Source organism: Indicator indicator, chromosome 30 (assembly GCF_027791375.1).
Source record: "Indicator indicator isolate 239-I01 chromosome 30, UM_Iind_1.1, whole genome shotgun sequence".
Taxonomy (NCBI): Eukaryota; Metazoa; Chordata; class Aves; order Piciformes; family Indicatoridae; genus Indicator; species Indicator indicator.
Genome location: NC_072039.1, coordinates 5,720,112 through 5,744,023, shown reverse-complemented (window position 1 = coordinate 5,744,023; position 23,912 = coordinate 5,720,112). Strand labels below are relative to the sequence as shown.

At 41.4% G+C, this 23,912-nt stretch overlaps 1 protein-coding gene across 1 annotated transcript; it reads right to left on the bottom strand.

Moving 5' to 3' along the window:
- Window positions 1-1,403: 1,403 nt before the first annotated feature.
- FOXN1 (forkhead box N1) lies at window positions 1,404-23,416 on the bottom strand. The gene is made up of 9 exons (XM_054394375.1): window positions 23,297-23,416; window positions 21,103-21,606; window positions 18,981-18,983; window positions 18,815-18,922; window positions 12,526-12,653; window positions 11,638-11,734; window positions 4,976-5,183; window positions 3,720-4,247; window positions 1,404-1,672 (listed from the first exon to the last, which is right to left on the bottom strand). The coding sequence occupies exons 1-9, from the start codon at window positions 23,414-23,416 to the stop codon at window positions 1,404-1,406; spliced, it is 1,965 nt and encodes a 654-aa protein (XP_054250350.1).
- Window positions 23,417-23,912: the final 496 nt, after the last annotated feature.

The window sequence follows — 23,912 nt, the reverse complement described above, 5'->3', positions numbered from 1 at the left end:
GGCGTGGTTGAGATTGGTGTAGATTGGACCCTGGGTTTGGCTTCGTTCCCCTCCGGTGGTACTGCCACCTTGCTGAGAGCAAGCGGCTCATCAACCCCCAGGCGTCTGGCTGAACAATGCTCTCTCTCTCTTCTCCCTGGCCTCTGCTTCTCTTTGTAATTCCTTGCTTCTTTTTTGTAGCGTAACTGACCCAGTCTAACTTGAATTTTAAATTCCTTGATTTCTTCTCAGTGCCCATAACCTGTGACTGGAGATGTCAACCAAGCACGCTGGGGTTTTAGACCGAAAAAGGTAGCTTGGTTTTGTTCAAGGTTCCTGCTCCAGATTGCTTTAGTTTTAGATCACTTCACTTGAAATAAAACACTGCTCCATCATGTCACAAGCAGCAACTTTATGGTAGATCAGAGAGAGAAGAAAAGAAGTGAGAAATGGGCTACTGGAATGCCTTAGTTTAGTTCCTGTCAGGAACTATCCCAGTGCAGGGGTTAGATTAGCATCACATTAAACCCTGCTGGGTGTTTTAGATGTCAGCTGGGTGTCAAAACAGAGATGCTCTCTGCATTAGGCCAACTGCAGCAATTATTATTATTAATTAAAATTTACTGTTATTTTTATAATTTGAACTTTTTTATTATCATTTTTCAAAATCCTGATCTAAGGGTTGAATGTGTGAATTTATGTGACTAGAACCAGAGGAATGAATGTGAATAATTTCCAGCCAAGTAAAAATTCTACTAAATTGTTTTGTTCTTTTTTATTAAAAAAAAAGCAGAGGTTGAAACTTCTTTTTAAACACAGTAAAACTTAGGTGTTTTTTTTTTTTCCCACTAAAGGATATGTGTTGCTTTGGTTTAGTCTGTCAGCAGCTACTCCTCCATCTTATAATACTTGCAGAATTTTCAGTTTATGTCCTTGTTTACCAAAACCCAGTACTTCTTTCAAGGGGACTACAAATGTTTTAATATGCAGAGGGATTTTTGGAGTGGTCTGTGGTAGATGTTGTTGCCATCAGTGGCTCCAAGAAATAAGTTAGGTTGCTGTATGCTTTGAATTCTGTGTTCAGTTGTAAGCAGCTTTCCTCAAAAAGAAAAGGAAAGAAAAGAAATCAATTATTTGTTTTCTTTTTACGGTCATTTGTTGCTGGAAGATGCAGATGTTGAGTGGCTTGATAAAATGGTGCTGGCCAGTCCAGCCATTAGTATTATCTTTAAATATTTTTACATTTGTTTTCAGTGTCTGTCTGTAGAAAATTATCAGAGTAAAGCTACATATCCTGCAGGGGAGTTCTAGAAACATTCTTAGTCCGATGGATGCGGTTTCAGCTGACACAAATCAGATAGGTGAGAGTGTGTGATGGTTAGGACTGTATTTAGATCAGAATAATGATTAGGTTGCTGTGTGGTTCACATTAGTGCTATAGGTTTGGATCCAGAATTACTTAGATAGGCAGGAGAGACTGTATCCAGTTCCATAAAGGCAGAGTAAAGAGTCGTGAGCTGCAGGTCAGGCATATTGCTGTGTGGAGTCCCATGCTGGATGCTGACATTGCTGCTGCTGCTGTTTTCCATCTGGCAGTGAGAAGGGAAGCACTGGGAAGGTGTTGGGGATGATGAAATGAGAACTAGGGGATCCACAGCAAGGCTGTCGTCTTTCAGCTCCTCCCAAAGATTTCCTGTAACAAAACAAAATGGATTGATCCAAATTCCTTTATATGTGTTTTGAAAACACTGTTTTGTGGGAGAGGTCATCATTACACATTCATGTATGCTGTGTGCAGGCACTCCTAGCCACTTGCCATGAAGAAATGGAAGAGGTTGTGGTAATCATTATTTATCTGTCTCCATAATAAATTTAAGTGTGGGAGAAAGCATCAAGAAAATTATTTCAGTTGGTCCTCTTGCAGATGTATGCTTATAAAACATTAACTTCTGTTTGAAAAAAAGGATCCAAACCACTAATTTTGAAAGGGGAACTTGCCCCTCTTGTCTTTATAAGATATGGAGGAGCTAATGACACTTTCTGGGACAAACTGCAAATGACATTACTGCACAGCTGGACTTCTCATGTTCTTATGGTGTGGTGTTCTCTGGATTGCAAACTGAGTTCCTGAATATGTGGCTGACCTGACAAAGCAAGAGAGCTGAGTGGTTGCCTTTACCCCCCAACCCCCAACATGTACCAAAACCTTTTTCATCTCTCTGTTCTATCTGCATCTTGCAGGGAAAACATTAAATCAGGTACTGCAGGAGAGCTGGGGTTTTATCTCCATCACCAAAGATTCCTTCGGGGGGGTGGTGGTGGTGGTGGTGGTGGTGGCAGGGAGGCTGTTGCTGCAGTGCTGCACCAACCATCTGCAGACTATCCCCAATGGGTTAATAACTCTCTTGATTCTTGTTGATATTTTTAAGTTTATTTTTTAATTTTTATTGTATGTGTGTGCATAATGATTTTGCTCCAAGCTTGTTGACATTAAGTTCTAGGGTCCCTAATCTCAGGTTTGGTAATTTCAGAAAGGAAGGAAGTTAGAAGTTTAAATAAGGTTAAATAATTTAAGGTAAAAGGCAAGGACAGAGGAAAGCTGGAATTGTACCATGTTGGTGAAGCATACCAAACATTCACAGTACAGATGAGCATGCTGCATATTATCTGAATAAAATGGGAATGGTTCAGTAAAATGAGCAGAATGTGAGATCTGGCTGCCTGGAAAAAGAAAAAGCTAAGGGTTCAAAAAAATTGGTGTTCATCTTAGTGAAGCAATGTGGGCACTGCAGAACTGCAAAGCATTTGTGACATACAGTGACAGGGCAGCTGCATCCAGGGAGTCATGTGGGTTGTTAAGACTGTTTGGGTTTGGGGTTTTTTTTTTTTGGTCTTTCAGGTTGCTTTGTGAGCCACCTCATGTCTGGACAGGAAGGCAATTCTTCCATGTTTTTGTGGGTACAGCAAGAGCTTTATAATTTGGAGCTCACAGGTGTGATTTCATGTGTACATGTAAATAAATAAATATGCATATACATACACATAACAAAAACCCCACCAAGGTTATGTCTTGTTTTGAATGGAAAGCTGTGTTCACAGTGTTGCAAGTCCTATCCAAGATGATTCAATCAGTTAATACCAAGAACCTTTCTGTCATCAGCATTATGTGAAAATAAAATGGTCAGGTCATAGTTCAGATGAATGCCTTGTGAAGGAGTAAGTAGCATCCATTTGAGCAAAGATGTGGAAGGTGTTTGAATGAATATTGATAAAGAAAAATGTCAACAGGTTAATTCAATAAAAAAATATTTCTCTTTGTGCCCTTCACCTGGCAGTTCTCTTGCTAGGCACTGAATAGTTGTGCTTGAGTAGTTTTCAGTGGAAAGAAAGGGACAGTGTAAATACTGCCTTGCAGGATTTAACATCAGCAGTCATAGCCAGGAGTAAGCAGAGTTGTTGAACTCTGGATGTGAATCTGTAACTTTCTTAGGAGACCTTTTAAAGATACAATGCAAAATTCCATGTTGTGCAAAGTAATGTAAGCCAGTCAGAGGGTCTGTGAGCACTGGCAAGGACAAATAATTCTAAAAGGACAAAAATCCTGTCTTCATTCTGCTAGTGTCTGTTTACATTGGTGCAGGATGCCTTTGAAAATGGAAGGAGGGAAAAAAGATTTATGCAGATTGGGATGTGATGTGATAAGCCTGACTCTACAAAATAAGAATGCTTCAGGTACCCACCTTGGAGATCAAAATCAGTCAGGGATGGGTTAAGAGCATCGATATCATTGCTGAGATCTCCTTCCTGCATGAGTGTGTCCTGCATGGTCCTGGCTGTGGAGTGCTCTGTCAGCATCTTCACACCGCACATGGGGGGTGTCTGGGCTGGCAGTGGAGAATCCTGCGTGATGCTGGGCTGAGTTCTGAGTTCACTTTGAGCCTCCCCAGAAGGAAAGAGGGTCTGAGGGTCGGGTGACTGCTGCATTAATGTACTTGAGAGTTGAGGAAACCCCTGTGGTGATGTGTAGCACGCAGTCTGCTGGCCCCCGAGCAGATTTGGTAGCGGATTCTTGACATGCAGAGCCCCTGGTGCGTGGATGCTGTGCAATGGCTGTGGTCCACCGGAGGAGAGAGTGGGTTCGCCTAAGGAGTGGGGCTGGACTGCCATCTGCCTGGAGAGGGATGCATTTGCAATGCCAGGAGGGCTGCAGGGCATGATGGAAGACCTTAGCTTTTCACTTTTGTCTCCTATCAGCGTGTCAAGCTCTTCTACAAAAGAGAAAACAGTCTGTAATTTGCTTATTCCTAACAGAGCCTCAATCTTCAGGGCTTGCAGCTGGAATGCGAAGTGTTTCTTAGGAACTGGGTGAGGGGGATGGCAACTGAAGTGCTGGTCCTTGTATAGAATCACAGAATTATTTTGGTTGGAGAAGATCTCTGAGATCATTGAGTCCAACCATCCACCCAGGACCACCATGGCCACTAAACCATGTCCCAAAGTGCCATGTTTACACGTTTTTTTGAACACCTCCGGGGATGGTGACTCCACCACCTCCCTTGGGCAACTTATTTCTACGGTTGGGCCTAAAATAGTTTTTCTAAGTCATCACTGCTAAGTGAGTGTCTAATAAATCACAATTTTTACGTTTAAAGGTTGGATGCTTAGCAGCTAATTTCAATTTTTATTTGTTAGTACTTATTTCAGTCTTGTTCTTAACCTGGAGTTTAGTGAGATGTCAAGAGAGAATGTCTTGTTGGTGGAGCTTCCCTTGTGCTTGGAAGCTCTCCTGCATAACCAGGTCTTATTTAATTCTGCTGTTGATTTTTTTTTTTTCTTAACTAATTACTTTATGACCATTAAAAAAACCCCAAATAAACCCTAAATGCTTTCCTGAATTAAGTGTGGTCTCTCATCCAGCCTGATGCCAATTGCTAAGGAAAGTTCTGGGTCAAGTGTTTGGGAGCTCTCGTATTTAACACACTGCCATGTTACTGACCTGGCTTTGCCATACTCTTCCTCACAGCAACTGGATCTTTCCTCTTCCATTTCTGAAGCTCCTCCTGCATCTTGTCGATTTTGGCAGGGTTCAGAGCCCACAAACAACCTTTGCGAGAAGAATTGCCTGACTTGTTCTCAACTTTCTCAAAGCATTTGTTCAGAGATAAGTTGTGGCGCACAGAATTCTTCCAGCCATCTGGAGCTGTCTGGAAAAACAAATCCAGTCTAAGAATGGAACTTCAAGGTAACACCCTCCCTCTTCCCCACCCCCCCAATATCTTTCTCTCTGTTTTTAACTGGTGAGATTAGCAGAAATGTCTCTCTGTTTTTAACTGGTGAGATTAGCAGAAATGTCGTTTGGATGACACTGTTTACAATTTGAAGCTTGTGTGTTAGGAGGGAACCACCACAGTGTTCTAGTGGTGGTGTGTGGGAAGAGAGGGATCAGCTAAAACAAGACCTGATCTCCCAAGCAGTAGGATTGGCCTTGTCAGAGGGGCTGTGGAATTTTTAGGAGCGAATTCAGAAAGCAAAGCAGAAGAATAAAGTGTGCAAAGACTGATATTCTACAAGTGTGAGCTAACAGGAATCATCAGTCTGTCCTGGGACACCTAGAAAAGTAGCAATTGCCTCATTGAAGGGCTGTGTGCTGCTTGGACTTAAGTGTCCAGGCAGAGCTCAAAAGAACTTTCACATGCTGCTGTAGGTGTAACTCTGCCTCCTAGCCAATTACATAACCAAATGTTTTAATCACAAGCCCTCCAGATGAGGTAGAGGTTTCTACATCTGATCGCTTTTATCTGTTTGCTTTGCATTTATTTTTAACTCCCTAGTGGAAGCTGGAAGGTTCTTTAGGCTGATCTATAGATAAAAGCTTCATTAAAATGATTAATCCAGTTTCATTTAGGCGGTTTCTGATAAATGAGGGAATCAAGATTCCATCCTTTCTCTGAGCATAGTTTTGCATTCACCTGCAAGAATGGAATGAAAAGAAAATCCTTTGTAAAAAAAAAAAAAAAAAAAAAGTACAACCCCCCCAAAAAAACTCCCTCTAATTAGGCAATTTAAATTTTAATTAATTTTTATTTTAATTGCACTAAATGAACTTTGAAACTACATATTACCGTAAGGGCCAGAGGGGGAAATACTCAGAGAATGGTCATGCCTGGATTTTGATGGAAAAAGTCTAGTCTGGAATACTCACTGAAGAAATGCCTCAGTGTCCTGATACCACAGATAAGTTTGGCTGGTGTTTGTTTGTTTGTTTTCACTTATTTCTGCTGGCTTAGTCATGCAGCCAGAAGACAGTGCCTGTCGTGTTGTAAATTAGTGTGCACGTCCATGTGAGAAGGTTGCTGTAAACTCCTGGTGTGTCACCTCCTTGCTTTTCTTTTGGTAGAACTGTACAATGCTGCTTATTCCACATAGGAGTAGAACTGCCTTAGTTCCTGGCCACTGGATTGTAATTGAAAACAATCAATGGTAGAGGAAAAATGACTTGCTAGGTAATGGTAGGGACCAGTCTGAGAAACCCAGAGCCGTGGTAACTGATGTACCTGCCTAGTGCAGCTGGACTGCCCCAGAACCAGTTACAAAAGATGAAATTGTAGCTTTACCTGTGTCAGCCAAACATCTTTCCCAAAGCTCTGTGTTTGCAGAGGAGAAATCTCAAGAGAGAGAGACTTTAGAGCTCATCAGATTACAAACAATCTGCACTGTTAGTCTAGGAGGCCTTTTTGAAAAAAAAAATATTTTTTTTTGGGATGCTTTTTCTTATTTCCAAAAAATCCTGATCTGTGTGACATAAAAACTAAAATCTATTAAACAGCTGTGAGAGGTGGGTGAAGTTGTCTGCATGCCACTGCTGACTCATATTCATGGATGCAAAATGGTTTTTGTTGTAATTATTTATATCAACCACAGAGTTATTGAACAGAGAGCACAAGAAAAAAAGAATATTTTCCATAATGTTTTTTTCAAGAGGTTAGAAAGGAAAATTTCCCTTTAATGGATGTTAAGTTTCCTTTTCATTCTTATGCCTTATCAACAGGGATCCCTTTCTTTTAGAAAGTCAGCTTTGGGATAGCTTCTCTGATTGTTGCCTGGTGTAACAGAGTTCTTCTAAGAGCATCTTTTGTAAATGACCTTGTGCCCATTTCTGCTTTCACATGATGCACCATGGAGTTTTGAACATACTTGGAAAGACATTCTGCTTTTATCAGGGATGTCAAATCTGTTCTTTCCAAGCTTGTGACAGACTGTCCTGAGGTTTGAGGCATTAAAAGCCTTACTGAAGAATTTGAGGGTCGAATTTAATTCTTGCTTTCCTCATTAAAAAAAGAATCAATTAGTTGTGGAAGCTAAGTAGATATTATTTAACTAAAACTGAATCTCTTTTCCTTTTGTAACAGCCCAGTTTCTACCCTTCTGGCCCACCTGATGTCAGCATTTCACCATTCTGTTATCCAGTCCTATAGGTGAGATGCTGCCTTTCTATTTAAAAGAAAACAAGAACCAACACACAAATCCTTTTACCACTCTTTCTGCCACTGGGCAATTCTAAAAATGATGAAGCAGGTTTTCTCCCTCTCAGATCATACTAGTTTTGCTTTCTGGCAGTTCCAAAAAGTAAGTAAAACTGTTCCTCCAAGGTGAGATGTGTGTTTAGCTACTGAGTAAGCTGCCCTGAAAGAATATTCCTGTTTCTTGCCCTGCACATGAGGCTACATATACCTCTGTCTGCATCTAGACAGGGTAATTAGTGTTTCTGCTAAGCACCAGAGGAGCTGGGAGTGTCAGGTGCTTCTTAGAGGTTTTCAGACTGTATGGGGGTGTAAACTGTGAGATCCTCTTAGAAAAGATCTTTAGTAAGAGCAAAAAGTACACAGATTTGTTCTGGAGGCTGCTGCCAAGAGCTGAACAGGTTCTTGCACTAAACTTGGTATTGCTGAGCAGCAAAAAAAAAAAAAATAATATTTATCTCTGCAGACCCTGAAGGAACACTCCAGCAGTGTGTTCACATTACAGCTTTTTAGTTAGCATTTGATTGTTAATGATCTGAGCTTTGGGTACTGCAGGTGCTGCTGTACAGCTGGAATCTCCTCGCTATGGTTCATTTCTTCCACTGCTGCCTTCAGCATAGAGCGGACGGAGCTGTGTGGACACTGCAAGAGAATACTTGCTGCTGTAAGCTCCATCAGACTGCAGACCTTTCTAACCTCTTAGACCTCTGGCAGTAACTGCAATTAATGAGATGAAAGCTTTCTGTTAGACTCACTAATCGCTACAAAGACAAGAAAGGATGACAAGCAGAAGAATATTCCTGTACAGACCCATTGATCCTGACCGCCTCTTGAAGTTTAAAGAGTTCAGTGATCTTGCAAAACCCTTTCTCTTTAAATCTAGGTCTCAAGAGAAGGGAGAGGTACATCAAAGAGTAATTCAACTTTAGCTGTGTAGATTTTTTTTTTTTTGGTTGTTGTTTTTTTGTTGTAGGACGTAGGAGTTGGATTGCTCTGTTTCAACTAGAAATGAGATTGTTGCATCATAGAAACTGAATTTGCTGTGGCAGCGAATACAAGTTAATTTGACTAGGCTTGTATCATCCAATGTCTCCCAGCAAGATTCTGTGTACACTTGCACTCTGTTTCTCTCCAACTTAAATTGCTTCCCCCTCCCTCTGCTCTATCCTGCCATTCAGTGACTTCTGGTAGCAACAGCAAAATGATTTTTATATTATTTTATCTTGCTGAAGACTCAGCAAATAAAGGGAGGATAGAGGATATTAGCTTTTGCCATTTTGTAATAGCTCTGTGGGATGCTAGGAAGACCACAGGTAGACAGGGCTAGAGCCTCTAAGCATAATATTTGCTTGCTGATTCTCTCCTGCTTATTTTAAGGATGTTTGGGATGGAAGTGCTCGATCACTTGGCTGTAATTATAAGTAAAATGCAGAAATAAAGGTGCCACAAAGCAGTGAATGCTTCAGTAATACCCCCTGCACCATCCTTTTCCTATGATGCATATGACAGCAGTATCCTCAGTATCATTTATTTTAAAATGAATTAAGAAAGAGCCAGGAGGATCTGCCAAAAAGAAACCTCACTCCCTGTGGAACAGGCACGTTTTGGTGAGTAAGAAGGGAGGAGTTTAGCTATAAAGCAGTTATGTAAAGCTGTGTTTGAAGCACATCTGCTATAGAGCTGTGTGCATACAGCGAGGCAGAACGCACTGCTCTCTCTGGACAGGTTTGCACACAGAGTATCACCACCCATACAACACACAACATCTACACTCACTGCATGGCTGAGGAAAGGATGTATAATCTCCCTAACATTTCTGCTGTGTCAGAGTAACTCTAACTTCAGGAGCTGGCAGCCTTGTGTCTGAGGAATTCTGTGCACGTTGGCAGAAGCAGCAGCGTTTGCTTTGCGAGCTGCTGATTAATTTTATAATCAGTTGTGTTGTAAGACAAAGGAGGATTAGTTTCAGTTTGATCTGATGAATAAACCTGGACATGCCTATAAAGCACTTTTTTTTTCTTCCCCCCCCCCCATTCCCACCTCTCTGTTGAAACTCGTGCTGTTTCTCTAGGAAGCAGTAATTTGGCAAGATTGTGTTACTTTGCTGGAGATCATTATGCTCAGAAGTGCAGTTCTGCAAAATACCAATTCAAGACCTTTTTCACAATCCTCAAAAGGTTTTCCCTTTGTATTATTAATATGTCTTGCAACTAGTGGTAAATGCAAGGAAAATGGAGTTAATGCTCTGCTAGTGACAAAATCTGAATCTTGAAATGTGTTCTTGCTTTGAAAATGAAAAAAAAAACAACAAAAAATTACAGGTACTCTGTTCTTGTCATGTGCCTTTCTAACCTTCTCCCCATTCCTGTTTTGATTACTGTCATCTGTTTTAAGACTAAAAATCTGTGGTGTCCCTGTGACTTAAGACAGCAAGTCAGAGTGCTTCAGATTTGTGTCAGTGGACAATCCTGTTGTGAAGAGAAACTTCTGGAATTATGTTGTTATTTTTCTCTCTGCCTGCTTTTAATAAGTAATTGTAGTGATTCCTCTGGGAGAGAATCTGGGAATGCAGAAGTGTAATCACAGAATCCTAGCTTGGTGAGATTTGGAAGGGATCTCTGGAGATCACCTAGACCATCCCCCCTGCTCAAGCAGGGCACTCAGAGCAGGTTGCCCAGCATCATGTCCAGGTCAGTTTGGAATCTCTCCAGAGAAGGAGACTCCAGAACCCTGTCTGGGCAGCCTGCTCCAGGGCTCCAGCACCCTTACAGGGTGTTCCAGTTTGTTCCTGTTGTCCCATGTACTATCACTGGGCACCACCCTTTATACATTGACAAGCATTGAGAAATTCCCTCTTAGTCTTCACCAGGTTATACAGCCCCAGGTCTCTCAGCCTCTCCTCAGTGTCCCTCTACTCTGCCCTGGTAAGGCCACATCTGGAGCATTATGTTGAGTTTTGTGCTCCCCAGTCCAAGAGAGACAAGAAACTACTCAAGAGAGTCCAGTGGAGGGCCATGAAGATGATGAGGGGCCTGGAGCATCTCCCTCATGGATCTTAGTAGTGGATCCACACAGTTCTTCCTACAAGATGTCTCTTTTTTTTTTTCTCTGATTACTGACATGTTCAATTTTGTTTGTTTTTGTGGGCATTATTTATCCTCAGTTTCCCAAACCACTGCAAAATCGTACCAGAACATTTATTTTTGGTTATTCTTGGTGTCCTTTTCTTAATACAGATGTCTGAATTCCCATCCTGTAGCTGCTTTGCATTCGGTTTAATTGCTGCCTGTTTATTTGCAACAGGAAATGGGACAAGGCTCGTGTGGCTTTCTTTTCCTTTTTGGACCTTGCTAGCAGCTGTGGATTACCTGGGCTGTCAATGAGTTGGTTTTGATGAACCATCAATAATGAAGCTCTGAGGTGAGCAGTGCTTGGCTGTTCTCTTACAGCTCGGTTTACAAAAATCATTACTGCAGTCCTTCTGCTCTTGGATCACGAGCTGACTAATCTCTGCCCACTTGCATTCCAAGTGTAAGAAACCATTCTCTTACAGCACAGATTTAAATGTCAATAGTTATCATCTGCTGCAAACCATGCAGCCTTACCTTCTCCAGAATCACTGTGTAATTATGAGCTTAGTACCATTTATCACTTATTATATTTTCCTTTGTACAGTGCATGAAAGTGAACTTGCCGAATAGGGATATCCCAGCTCTAGAAGAGAGCACAATAACCTCTGCTTTCACCTGAGTCTGGAGATACAATTTGATGGCAGAGGAAGCCACAAGACCAGCTCTGTCTGTATTTGAGACCTGAGAGGAAGGAATGGATGTGTTGGTTTAAAATATCCTTTTTTATGAGTTGTTAGTAAGGGATGGCCTCTGCTGTCTGCACAACCTCAAAGCTGGAAGAGTTTTGAATACCTTTTTGTGTTCAGTGTTGCCACATATCATGCTCAGATTTCTGCCTAGGCTTAAGATGCTGGGTACTTTGTGATCATGAAGGCATATAATGGGCAACTGACTTGATATTGATCTGCTAAGAAATTATCCCTGTCACAGACTGAATCCCCTCCCTTATTCCCTCTGCTGCCAGGTAAGCTTGGAAAGAGATTTCCCCCCTTCCCTGTGGAACTCACCTTAAAGTAAGGGAAGTGTTCTGTCATGAAATTGTAAATCTCACTGACTGGCAAACTCCCTGTCTTGCTGTTTTTGAGTGCCATGAAGATCAGGATGCTTTAAGGAGAGAAAGAAAAGCGTTTTAGCCTGTTCTGCTTGACTCTTTGGAAGCAGAAAAAATAATTTTCCCCAGTGTGTGCAATTACTGTGGCTCTCACTGCCATAGCATGAATACCAATGGAGCTTTAAATTCCCACTCAGCTGTTTATAAGCCATCTCCTCACACTGCTTAGCTCCTAGAGATAATTCTCAAAGTGTATCTAAAAGGGGCCAGCCTGGCTTTATTTTGAATCAAGACCACAGCCTTCAAATCCTGCCAGTGTGTATTTACTGAAGGTTGTGTTTGAGTACTGAACCTGATAAAGGCCACAATGAGAACACCAAACTGCCAGTTTGGCAGCAGGCATGATTAAAATTTGATTGTCTGATCTACTTTGTTAGGCTGCTATTTGGGGGCTGAACCAATGTGTGGTGACTGGCAGATCTGCTACGTTTTCTAGGCAGTTCCTTGCCCTAGTACTTGGAGGGGAAAAAAATAGTTTTAAGACAGGTCCTGCAAAAAACCAATGATGTGCAATTAATGTGCTGATGATGTTTGCAACACCTAAGATTCTCTTAAGAGAAATGTCTGTGTTTTGAAGGGGTGATTGAGACTATTCACATGCCTTAGAATACTCATTTCCCTCCCCCTTGGCCCCAGAGTCTTGTGATTCATACAAGCAGGACAGAGCACACTGGGAACAAGACAAATAAGAGTAAGCATTATTGCAAATGGTGTTGAAAATAGGCCATGGGTAAAGAGTGTATTTCCTGCAATATTAGGTCTTAAAAAAAAAATATTTGATTACCTGTAGGAGTAGATGGGTTTGGGAAATAGAGGCTGCTGGGATTCTTGACTGCTTTGAGGAGCGATTCTTTGGTAAGGGTAGTGTGAAGAAGTAATGTAAGTCACAGGATAGCTGCCTCCTGGGGAATACTGATAATACAACAAAAGAGAGGTTACTTGCTGTAGCAATGAGCCCTCAAAAATATTTCTTTCTTAATAACAGTATTAAACTATTTAGTCCTGAGGATATTGACCTCTGCCTACATTTAATAGCTGTAATGCCAAGTCTGACCTAAAGTCTCTCTCTAGCATTGTACAGGAAAACATTAATGTTACTAATGAATGCTTAAGAAGTAGAAGAAACAGAGCATGTGTGAGGAGGAACTCACTGACACATGGACTGTTATGAGATCCTGTTGTAGTGTGTTCCAAACTGAGCTATGTAAAACCCTTTTCTTTTATTGCCTGCCATGCTACTGAGTTCTTGTGAATAATGGGAGCAACCGGAGCCTATTAATTCTCTCCAGACAATTCATACTTTTATAGACCTGAAGCATATCCCCCTTCAGCCATCTCTTCTGCACTTGGAGTATCTTAGCCTGCTCAGCCTCCCCTGAACACTTTGCTATGCAGGCAAGTAAATTTGTGGTGTATTTTTAGTTATATAGATGTGAAAAAGAAAAATAGCAGCCCCATCAGAATAAAGTACTTCAAACAATGTGCACCACAGAAAAATAAGCCTACTAAATTAAGTCACTAAAAACCTAGACAAAAAGCAGGAAAGGTTTGGCTGAGCATTGTTTGGTTGTGTGCTGTTTTTTATTGGATTTTGGGTGGAGAGGGATGCAACAAGGTTAAAATCCAAAGTGGGTAAAGTTGACTCCCAAGAGAAACAGCTTCCCCAAGCATCCATTTAGTTACAGAATCACAGAAACATTCAAGTTGGAAAAGACCATCAGGATCACCAAGCCCAACCAATGATCCTACTCTACAAGGGTCACCCCTAAACCATATCCCCAAGCACCACATCCAAATGACCTTTAAACACATCCAGGGCTGGCAACTTAATCACCTCCCTAGCTAGCTGTTACCAGGGAAAGGAGTAAAAACCCAAACAACAAGGACAGCAAAAGTTTTTGTGGATGAATGGCATCAGAGGATTTATTAAAGTGAATATATTATTATAAAAAAAAAAGAATAATGTCATTCTGGAGCTCAGGAGAGTGGCATAAGAGACATCTCTCACAGGTGGATTTTCATGCTGCCTGACTTATGCTGGACCTGTGAGGTTCTCTCAGTCAGTGACAAGAAACTGGCTTCTCAAGAGGCCACAAATTTAAGTGCTATTCACCACCACCACCTCAAACACCATCTACTCCATTTTCTGTATATCAGAAACCTAAAAACAATAGTGAGGACACCTAAAATCAAATGCTGCCCTCACCCTCCCCTAGAGACAAGCAGCAAAAGGCTACCTGAGACTGAAATGCTAACCTATATCTCCAAGCTGTCCAGCTTTCAAAAAAGCTAAAAATTGGCTTGCTTGCCCTGTGATAACCACAACAGAAATACAGCAGTGCCTGAAGAGGTGAGAGAGGGGAGATAATTCATAGAGAAAGCCTTGATTGCTTCAGTTCCTGTAGGTTTGCTCCCTGCTTTTTAACACGGAGTTGGTCACCTTTTTCTCCTCTTTTCCAAAGTGCAGTTTAAACTTGCTGGCAAGCAACTTTCAAGAACAAAGAAACACTACCCTGCTGAGGGGAGATACCATCAGCTGGCTCTACAGGAGGCAAAGGTTCCCACTGAACTCAGAGCTCACCGAGAGGAATTTCTGCCTCGTACAGACGAATCTTTCCAGATGCCAGGGCTAGGGCATGGCCAAAATTAGGAGTCATGTCATGTGCTATTAAAAAAATCTACCTGCATGCCTTCCCTAGTACTCAAAGGTTGCTAAGCCCTGTTCTGGTGTTTTACAACTTAGCTCTAGAAGTCCTGTGTCAGACAAACCATAAAACCTGTCAGAGGTTTTTACGGTTCCTCTGACGGATTAGAATGTTGCATTTGAGACTTGTCAGGGAAATTTCCTTGGTAATTAGTTTATATGACTTAGTTTCTTACTACCATCTCTATTTTCAGACCAATAGCTTGTGTTGTTTGGGGTCTTTGTGCCCTTAAACTGCACGTGTGAGGTTATCATGTGTTTGCAAAATGTTCCCAGTTTATTTGCTCTGGACTCTGCATCGTTTATTCCAGGTTCTCAGTAATTTTCTTGTTGCTGGAGTTTTTGCCTGTTTGCTTTTTACCTTTCTAATGCTGAACTGCCTGAAATGGAATATGGAAATCTGTACTGAATACACAGATTTGTTTCCTACAGTAAGCAGGGTGAAAGTAATGAGATGTACATAATTAATCCTGTCCTGCCTTGTTAAACTAAATGCTGGGCAAAGCTGCTCTCTGCAGAACAGCCCTGAGCTAATTTTCCATCCGCGGTTCTCTGCTGGCTTCTCGCACCGAGAGTGGATTTTTTCACCAGAGTAGAGAACTGGGAATTCATACAGCAGCAGTGGGGCTTTTATGGCTTTTAGTGACTCTTTGAAAGGAAAGAATGCTAAGATGGGACTGGTGGTGATGTCATCACCAAAGGCAAGAGCTGGGTGTTTTAAGGATTATTTCTGTTTTATTGGTTTGGTTCCTCCAAAGCAGAGGCTGGGGAATGGTCTGGTATGACAGGCTTGAGCTGGTTTTGGAGTTGTACAACTGGCATGAAAGGTGCCCGTGTTTTATGGTGGGTGGGTAATGACTTCACTAAGTGTCTGCTAGGTTTTTTTCAGGTCAATAAGAAGTAATTTTTCATGTGAGTCATCATCTGTGTTGTGTCCAGCAAAGGGGAAGGTGAGGCCATTGTATCGCTTGGACAAAATTAAAGGAGGAGTTGATCTCTCTCATTCCTGTAGTGAAAAGTGAAGGGTAGTTTGAACTTCCTTCTGAGGAGGCTAAAGGGTCTCTTCTCTTGAGTGTAACCTCCTCATGATTTAAATTGCACTGCTCCATTCAAATGTGAAATGTGAAGTACTCATACCGGAGCTGCTCATGCAAAAGATGTTGCTCCTCTTCTCAGCCTTGTATCCCACATTCTTTCACTTCCCAGTATATGATTATGGCACAGGGACAGCAATTCTACCTGTTGGGACTGGCTGCTTATACCTATTGTTTGTTTTTGTGGGTGGTGTTTTTTTTGTTTGGTTGGTTTTGGTTTTTTCCCCTCTGAGTAGCAGAACATAGAATCATAGAACTGTCAGGGTTGGAAGGGACCTCGAGGATCATCTAGTTCCAACCTCCCTGCCACACTAGATCAGGTTGCTCAGAGCCCCATCCAGCCTAGCTTTAAAGCCATGTTGCTGTACTTTTACTATTGTAGCATTAAGAAGCACAACTATTGAAAAGTCTAACAGAAACCTGCTGCATGAGAGAGCCCTGTCACAGTGCCAGCCTGCAGGTGGATGGAAGACTTTCCTCTTAGTGCTTGTTGTGTCTTGCCTAGCAGCTCCCAGAAGGTGTAGTTCAGCTTTAATTTGGTAGGTTTTTTTGAATGTGGTTAATGCCAATGTATAGTAATAGGCAGTGGTATCAAATCAGCTGTGACAGGGGAAAGGCTGCCTGCCCCAGAATGAAGGAAGAAATTACAAAATATTCAAATAAATTAACAAGCTAAATGGAGGTTCTTCCAAAAACCTGCCCAAATCAGTTTTTACGCTGATTTAAATACAAAGCCCACTGTCAGAGGTTGGCCACAGCTGAATGAGCAAGGAGGAGAAAGATGACAGTAAAAGACACCTGATTTTAGAAGTTTCCTTGATGCAGGTGTTGGTACAGTGGGGTCCTATTGAGCTGCTGTGCTGTTGATGGTTTTAACTGTCCCAGACAGTAGAAGTTCAGAAAGGCTGTAGAAGTCCCTGAAGCTCTCCAAGTGGCTGATGCAGTTGGTCCCTATTTCATTCCTCTCTACACCTGAGGGGTTATATACTGTAATAATGAGATACCTTCCTTAAGGTTTCAGTAGATGTGGGGGGGATTTAGAAGCATAAGAAATACACAATTAAAACCATGAAAATCCACCCCTGAGACATGGAATGCTTCCATTCCTCCTTTTACAAAACACTTAGCAAGCTAAATTCCTAAGAAGTCACCAGTGATGGACATTTTAATTTTACCAATGATCATAAAATTTCGTTCTGTCTCTAGTCCTGTTCTTTATGGTCATTCAGCACCTGAGTTCAAAAGGTATTTACATCTCCTCTTGAAGAAAATCATGCCTAAAGAACCTTTCTTTTCCCTCACAAGGGATTAAACCCTGATGATGAATGGTATGGTTACTATTTCAGTGACTCAGACTAGTAGCACCATAGGACTTAACAATCCCAATGATATTTCATAGACTTGTTTTCTTTTGCACAGTTTAAAATCACTGCTCTGTTAGTCACTTTTTTTTTTTTTTTTTAATACTTCCTGAGCAAGCTGCAAGAGATGGTACAGCTCAATCCAAACATCAGTCATCAGCCACTGGGATCAAAAGAGTCATAACTCAAGTGTGAGCTTTTATGTTCCACTATTCTATATGTATGAATTTCCCATAAGTTTAATTGACTTCAGTTCTAATGGTTGGGAGGTTTGGCAGCTGAGGTGTTTTCAGATGTGGATTTCAGCCTGTAGAGCTGAAAAAAAAAAATCCTCATTGTCTTAATTTTACCTGACAGGAGTTTGTTTGGGTTTGTTTTGTGTTTGTTTGTTTGGGTTTTGGTCTGTTTGTTTGGAGTTTGTTTGGCTGTTTCTTGTTTGTTTGGGTTTTTTGTTGCTTTTGTTTGGTTTGGGTGGGGTTGGTGTGGGTTTTTTTGGTAAATGGGATGTTTGAAGCCTATTGTTTGTCATATCAAATGTTGTATTTTGTCAAACATCTTTGCTACTGCTCAGTTGCACCCTGTGACAGGACAAGGGGCAATGGATGCAAACTACAGCACAGGAGGTTCCACCTCAACACGAGGAGAAACTTCTTCACTGTGAGGGTCACAGAGCACTGGAACAGGCTGCCCAGGGTGGTTGTGGAGTCTCCTTCTCTGGAGACTTTCAAGACTGGATGCATTCCTGTGTGACCTGTGCTGGATTCTATGGTCCTGCTCTGTCAGGGGGGTTGGACTCAATGATCTTTGGAGGTCCCTTCCAACCCCTAACATCCTGTGAACCTGTGAAATGTTGTGCATTGCAGGTAACTGAGCGTAAACCAGGAGACTTTCAATGCACTGAGCAGCACCACCATCTAGATTTCAAGGGAATTCTTTCAAGACATTTCAGGGTCTTGAAAAATGACTTTCTCTAATACACCTCCTCCCTCTGTGCCAGGTTTTCAGCGCTCAGCAGGTGACACAGGCCAGCCTCTAGAAATACACACTAGGATCACAGGTGAGGTTAAGCCACAGAGGTGTGATTTTTGCTAAGACCCAGCATGCCTGCTGCCTTGAAAATAGGAACTGACATGTATTCAGATGACACCTAAACACACTCGAGCAAAACAAGTTGTCAGTTACTCCTGTGCAATTTTGGCATTAATAACATAGTTACAGTGCAGAAGAACAACCCTAATATTGTGCATTCTCCTGCCTCATCAGCATTATGGTCAGCTGTGCTTCAGCTGAATAATCTTTCACTGGGGATGTTGTAACAGTCAAAAGATTGCAAAAGAGATGTGTGCGCCATAAAGCACAAGGAAAGTGAACATCATCCTGCTGTTAAAATTCTGCTTTTACAGTGGGTTTTTGTTTTGTTTTTTAAATGCTTGATTTGAATTTTAAGTGCACAGTCACATATGGGATTTTTAATTTTAATTAATGCCCTTAATTCCATGGCATACTAAAATGCCAACTTTATCTGGATTCCAAGGGAATTTCCTTGAGCATAATGGTAAAAATATAACTAAGCAATACAAAGATTCCCTTTTTACAAGGTGTTTTTTTTAGCTTTGTCTTTCCTTTTTTGTTCTGGATGGCCATTTAAAAAATGCATTTAGATGTGGTTCTTTTAAGATCTCACTGTCATAAACAAAATGTATGTACACAAACCTGGCCCTACAAACACAGATTTAGCAGGTATTCAATCATAGAGTCACAGAATGCCAGGTTGGAAGGGACCTGGCACCTCAAGGATCATCTGGTCCAACTTTTAATCCAACCTTTCATTTTTTCATCTCTCTTTTTGTATTATTCCCATAGCTGCTGTACGACCATAGTGCTAGAAATACAGGGTCTGTGTGTTGTACTGACCTGATGGAAAGGATGTGAGGGACAATACATCTGCTGCACTTGAGGCTGGTAGCAGTACAAACCAGGCTGCCCTTCCATTGGGGATGTCCTGAGCTTGATATCTGCATCCTGATAGAAAATATTTAAGGGAAAAAAAATTATTAGAGAAATAGAATAATTCTGTTACTTGCTGTTCTGATTTGTCTTTCATTATACCCAGCACTGTTTTGGACTTATTTCTGTCACAGTAAAGGCTACATACAGTTAGGGTTAGATTCAAGTGGTACAAGAAGAAACACTTAGCTGCATTTATATAACTTACTGCTTTAAAAAAGGAAATCTCAGTCCAAATTCCATGCAAAAAGCAATTCAGAAAATGTCAGTTTCTGTTTATCTTTTTTTTCCCCCTCCTGACACAAACTGCATACTCCAGCTTTCATTCCAGGAGTGTGCACATACTTCTCTCTCTCTCTTTTTCATACTCCTTGATTTTTATCTTGCAGTGTCAGTACCTCGAGCTGACGTTGGAGTTTTGTCCTTAGGTAGAGGGTGAGGTCTATAATGCACAGGAAAGGGCTGTCAGGCAAGAATCAAACTGGGCTATTTGATCAAGATACTTGAAATACAGTGGGGATGTGATTTATTGCTGCAGCAGTGGAATTGAAAATAGACAAGTTGATCAAGTCTGAATTTCTCCCAGGTCTGCCTAGCTGCCTGCCCTGGATTCCACACAGGGCTTGATGCTGTTGAAGGCTCAGGCTCCTGGTTGCTAAATGTTGCTGTCTTGTAGCTAGAAGGCTGAGTGCACCACAGGGTGTGTGCAGTAAGAGTTTCTGCTTTAGAAGAGCAATTCAAATGAAGTACATGAGGAGCAGAGTGCTAGACAGAGTCCTAGCTAGTAAAAAACTATGCAGGGAGTGATGTCTCCAGCAGTGTCCTCATCTCAGCATAGGTGGCCAGCAATTCTCTTCTGAGAGCTGATGTCAGACACTTCAGGAACTTATCCTTCTGTTTGAAAGCAAGGCCCTAATGATCATCTTTTCTGGTGTAGATGGGTGTAGGTGTACATGTTAGACTTGATTTGATATCCTGGTATTTTGGTGACATAAGATAAAGTTTTCTAGAAGTGTCAACTTGCCAACAGTTGTGTAAGTTATGTAAGAGCTTGGCAGCTGCATGCTGACTGAACCAGTGCAGACATCAACAAGCAGCCAGCCTTCTCCTGAGCAGTCACACACCCTGGTTAAAAGGCTCCTGCAGTGCCAGCTTCACACTCTCTCCATCATGCATCCCAGGGATTTGGGAAGAAATGCATTTTTTTTTTTTTCCATCAGCTGCTTATAGGTGTTGCATTAAACTCATCTGACCTAGATGAGTATTTATCCAGGAAATAAGAGATTTAGATCAATTTCCTCTTTAACCTGAATGGCTTCAATCCCCAGGTATGCACCCAGACAACATCCTGCCATTCCCTGGTAAATTGTATTAATCCAATTAGGATTGATGTGTTGTTTGCTTTTTTCTTTTGGTAACCCTGAAGTTCTTTGCCTCACAGCAATTTAGAGCCAGTGGTTAGGGCCCTCTCCTGGCAGGTGTAGTCACTCTTTTTGTCTGCACAGGATGATGAAGATACAACACTTCACACTTTGGATCACAGCAGAGGTACCTTGTGGTGGAGACTCTGGGGGGCTGTGTACCTTTTGCTTTTCAGGGATTTCTGTACTGCCCTACACAAGTAGCTACCTCTATCCAGCATATCCATTAGCCCAGGTACCTTTACATTGCACATACCATGAACAAGATTAAATTCTGTTTAATGATCTTTAAATTTATATTAATACTGTGTTTAATTTTAAGTAGGATTGATGCCTTGGACTTTCTCTTCCATTGATGTAGAGAGAAACACAGCTGAGGTGTTGTAACAAATCTCAAACACATGTCCTCATGCCTGAAGAAGACTAGGTGATGAACTTCTGTCCCTTGAAAATACCAGTTGAAGTCAACTACTGCTATAAAACCTGTTGCTGGGAAGAATTTTGATGTTTGGCATTCATGTATCACCTCTAGTGAGAAATCATTTGTTCTTGTGCACCTTTCTGAGGACTTTTTTTCAGCAGGGAAAGGCCATAAACCTGAGAACTTTGACAAGTAAATGTCAATGTCTGTCCTGAACTTTAACCAAAAACTTGACAAGAGACTCCGTGTCCCTATAGTCACATTAAGAAGTAAGAAAATAATTCCAAAAGGATACTTTCACCATTGAAAACAGGGAAAACAATATTTAAAAAAAAAAAAAAAAAAGTACTGACCATGACTTGTGAACTGTGATCCTGGCCTGTGGTGCTGTACTGGAGGTTGTTACACCACGGCTGTTCTGTGGAGATGTTTGGAATGTGTGTAGGAAATGACTCTGACTCGTCAGGACCTGTCGATCCTGGTAGACCCTCATAACCATCGATGCTTCTAGCATTTTTGAAAGGTGAATCTTCTGGTGGGAGGGCTTGGTGTGCTTCCTGGAAGACATCTTCGCTGATCTGCCTCTTGTAAGGGTGGAAGGGGTTCCTGTTGCTCTTGAGGAACCTGTCATAATTTCCTACCGGACTTTCCTCGTAACTGTACCGTCTGAATTTTTCAGCGCTGAAAGATGCTTTGAATTTGTTCTTGCCACAGTGAGTTCCTTGGCTTGCAGGGTATCTCCCATGAACTTGATCCTGGGCTGGAGAAGCAGGGCTGGGGCTGAGAGAAGACTCTGAACTCCTCCTTTCTGTCCTGCTGTCTGACTCATATGGTTGGCAGTTGTAACTGGGATTATCCTGCAATGGATTATCAGCATTTATTTAGGATTAGTACAAGCAAAGGTTTTATTGTTTTCATGATTTACAGAAATAGTGCATTAAGATATGCTATTGATGAGCAGTTAGTTGGCATCCCAAACCATTCAAAAGTAAACTAATAAAAAGCATTGAGAAGACTGAGCCACGACAGAAAACGAGGACGTCTTGGGGAAATCTTGACTGACAATTTCAGGGAAAGGATGATGTATGATCAAGTGATGAAAGATTAAATGACAGGAATATGATAAGTGCAAGTCTTGCCATATACAAGTTTAGTCAAATAAGCTTGATCTCATTCTCTGATGGTGTTACAAGCTGCCAGATATGTTGCTAGTTACATCACTTCCTTTCATTAACACAGCCACACTTATTCTGTGAGACAGGCTGGCTCTGGGCAGACATTTTAACCTGGTTCCTCTCTCATCCCCTCCCTTCCCTTTTGCACTTCAGCAAAGAGAAAATAACAGCTACTGAAGTGCTCTTTAATTTAGAAGAGAAAAGTTTAACCAGGACCAGTGTCTGGATCCTGGAGCTGAAGACGTTCAGCTCAGACATTACACATATTTTCCCTGACATCAAGGATGAGTAACAACTTGGGTGCCTCTGGAGATGTGCTTAAGTCAAGAGCAGGTTATTGTCTTCAGTGAAGGGGACAATACAATGTTGTATGTTACACGAAAAGTCAGACCAAATTATCCTGTTGTCCCTTTGCTCTTTCCCCTTCCAAATCCAAATTGGTGTCACAGTATTTTAGGAGAACAGGTGAGAGAGAATGCTCCTTCCTGGAAGAGCTATATTCCAACAAGTTCCAAAGGGAAGCTGGCATAAAAGTCAGTGCTGTCTGAGGTGTGGAGCATGGCACAGCTGCTTCCTTCACTGGCACATTGCTCTGTGTTTCAAAGCTCAATAGCTTTGTTCTGTCACGGATTCCTGCCAGGGGCAGATCTGACCTCCTGACACTTTGGGTTTCTCATCTGAACACAGACTTGCTCTGTTTGTAATTTCTCAATTCTTACTACCTTGCTCTCCTCTGAAGCCCAGATACCTGTTTAGGATCTCTTCTGTTACATAAGAATTTTTAACCCACCCTATATTTAGTTATATAAAGTTGGATGAATGGCACTGCTGGCAGTTCTCCACCTGAAATAGTCATAATAAAAGTATAATGATGGTCATTTTGCTGCTGTTTGATGGAAACCACTATTCCCACTTGTACTTTTGTTATGAAAGGTAAACATGAATCTACAGGCAATAGGAGAGAGCATTTTATCCCAAAAGACTCCCAAGGAATTTTGAAGTGCTTGAAGGTACTGGCAAGGAGCAGACAGCAAGGTTCTGATGTTTCTCTGTCTGCCTGCTGAGTTATTTATTTATTTTAGAAATAGGATGGAAGTGCTTTGCATGTGTTATTTTTACTGGATTAGTAGCCAGATGGATTGCTTGTTTTGTTTTGTAAGTAATAGGAGTTTTAAGCAATTGAATAGGAAATTTAGCACGGAGCTTAAGATCAGCTCAGAAGAATAATTTGGGTTTCTACTCTTCAAGAATAAAACTCTCAGTGTTTGCTTTGTTACCAGTTAAGTACGTGGAGATTTAGTACAGCAGGTGCTGAATGTTGTATCTGCACTTGTACCCCAAAGAAAGAACAGAACTGGGCCATCTCACTCACAGTTTGCTGAACAGGAGATACTGAATCCCTCTGTGTCTTCATGAGGTCTTGTTGGTCCCTTTCCAGAGCGTCCGAAGAAGAAAACTTAATATTCGATTGATCTTGGAGTAGTGAAACCATTCCCAAATCCACGTCAGATAGAAGCCCTGTTGTGACAAAACCAGGTTGTAATGAACGTTTTCTAGACCTTTAATTGCAAAAGAAACCATCTCATTATGTGCAGGTGACTAGATAGTGTCAGATGTCCAGCTGGACAACAACCCATCCTGAAGAATTCCTTTTGAATTGATTTATTTTAGCTCTGAAAGCAATGTTCTGTAGGTGCAATGCCAGTGAAGATGTGCAGAGCTGATGTGGATTTACCATGTGCAGGTTTGTGGTGGGTTGGAAATTCCCCCCCCCCATCATTAACTTTACCATTTTTACTACTTTCTGCTCAAGATCTGTGAAAAATTTTAAAGGCATAGCCTTTAAGCTTAACAAAAAAAGATAATTCCTTATTTTGTGTTTTCTACAGGTTCCTAAGTTAATGAAAATGTTTTGAAAATGTAGTGCAGAGCTGATGTGGATTTACCACACAGTTTTAATAAAAAAAATTCCTTATTTTGTGTTCTGC

What these genes read in the sequence shown, in the direction of transcription:
- FOXN1 (XM_054394375.1), bottom strand. Translation starts at nt 23,416, where the DNA reads ATGGTTTCACTACTCCAAGATCAATCGAATATTAAGTTTTCTTCTTCG. An exon ending in TATCTCCTGTTCAGCAAACT is followed by an intron (nt 21,607 to 23,296) that starts GTGAGTGAGATG and finishes AATCCATTGCAG; the next exon opens with GATAATCCCAGTTACAACTG. An exon ending in GAAGAGTATGGCAAAGCCAG is followed by an intron (nt 4,248 to 4,975) that starts GTCAGTAACATG and finishes TCTCTTTTGTAG; the next exon opens with AAGAGCTTGACACGCTGATA.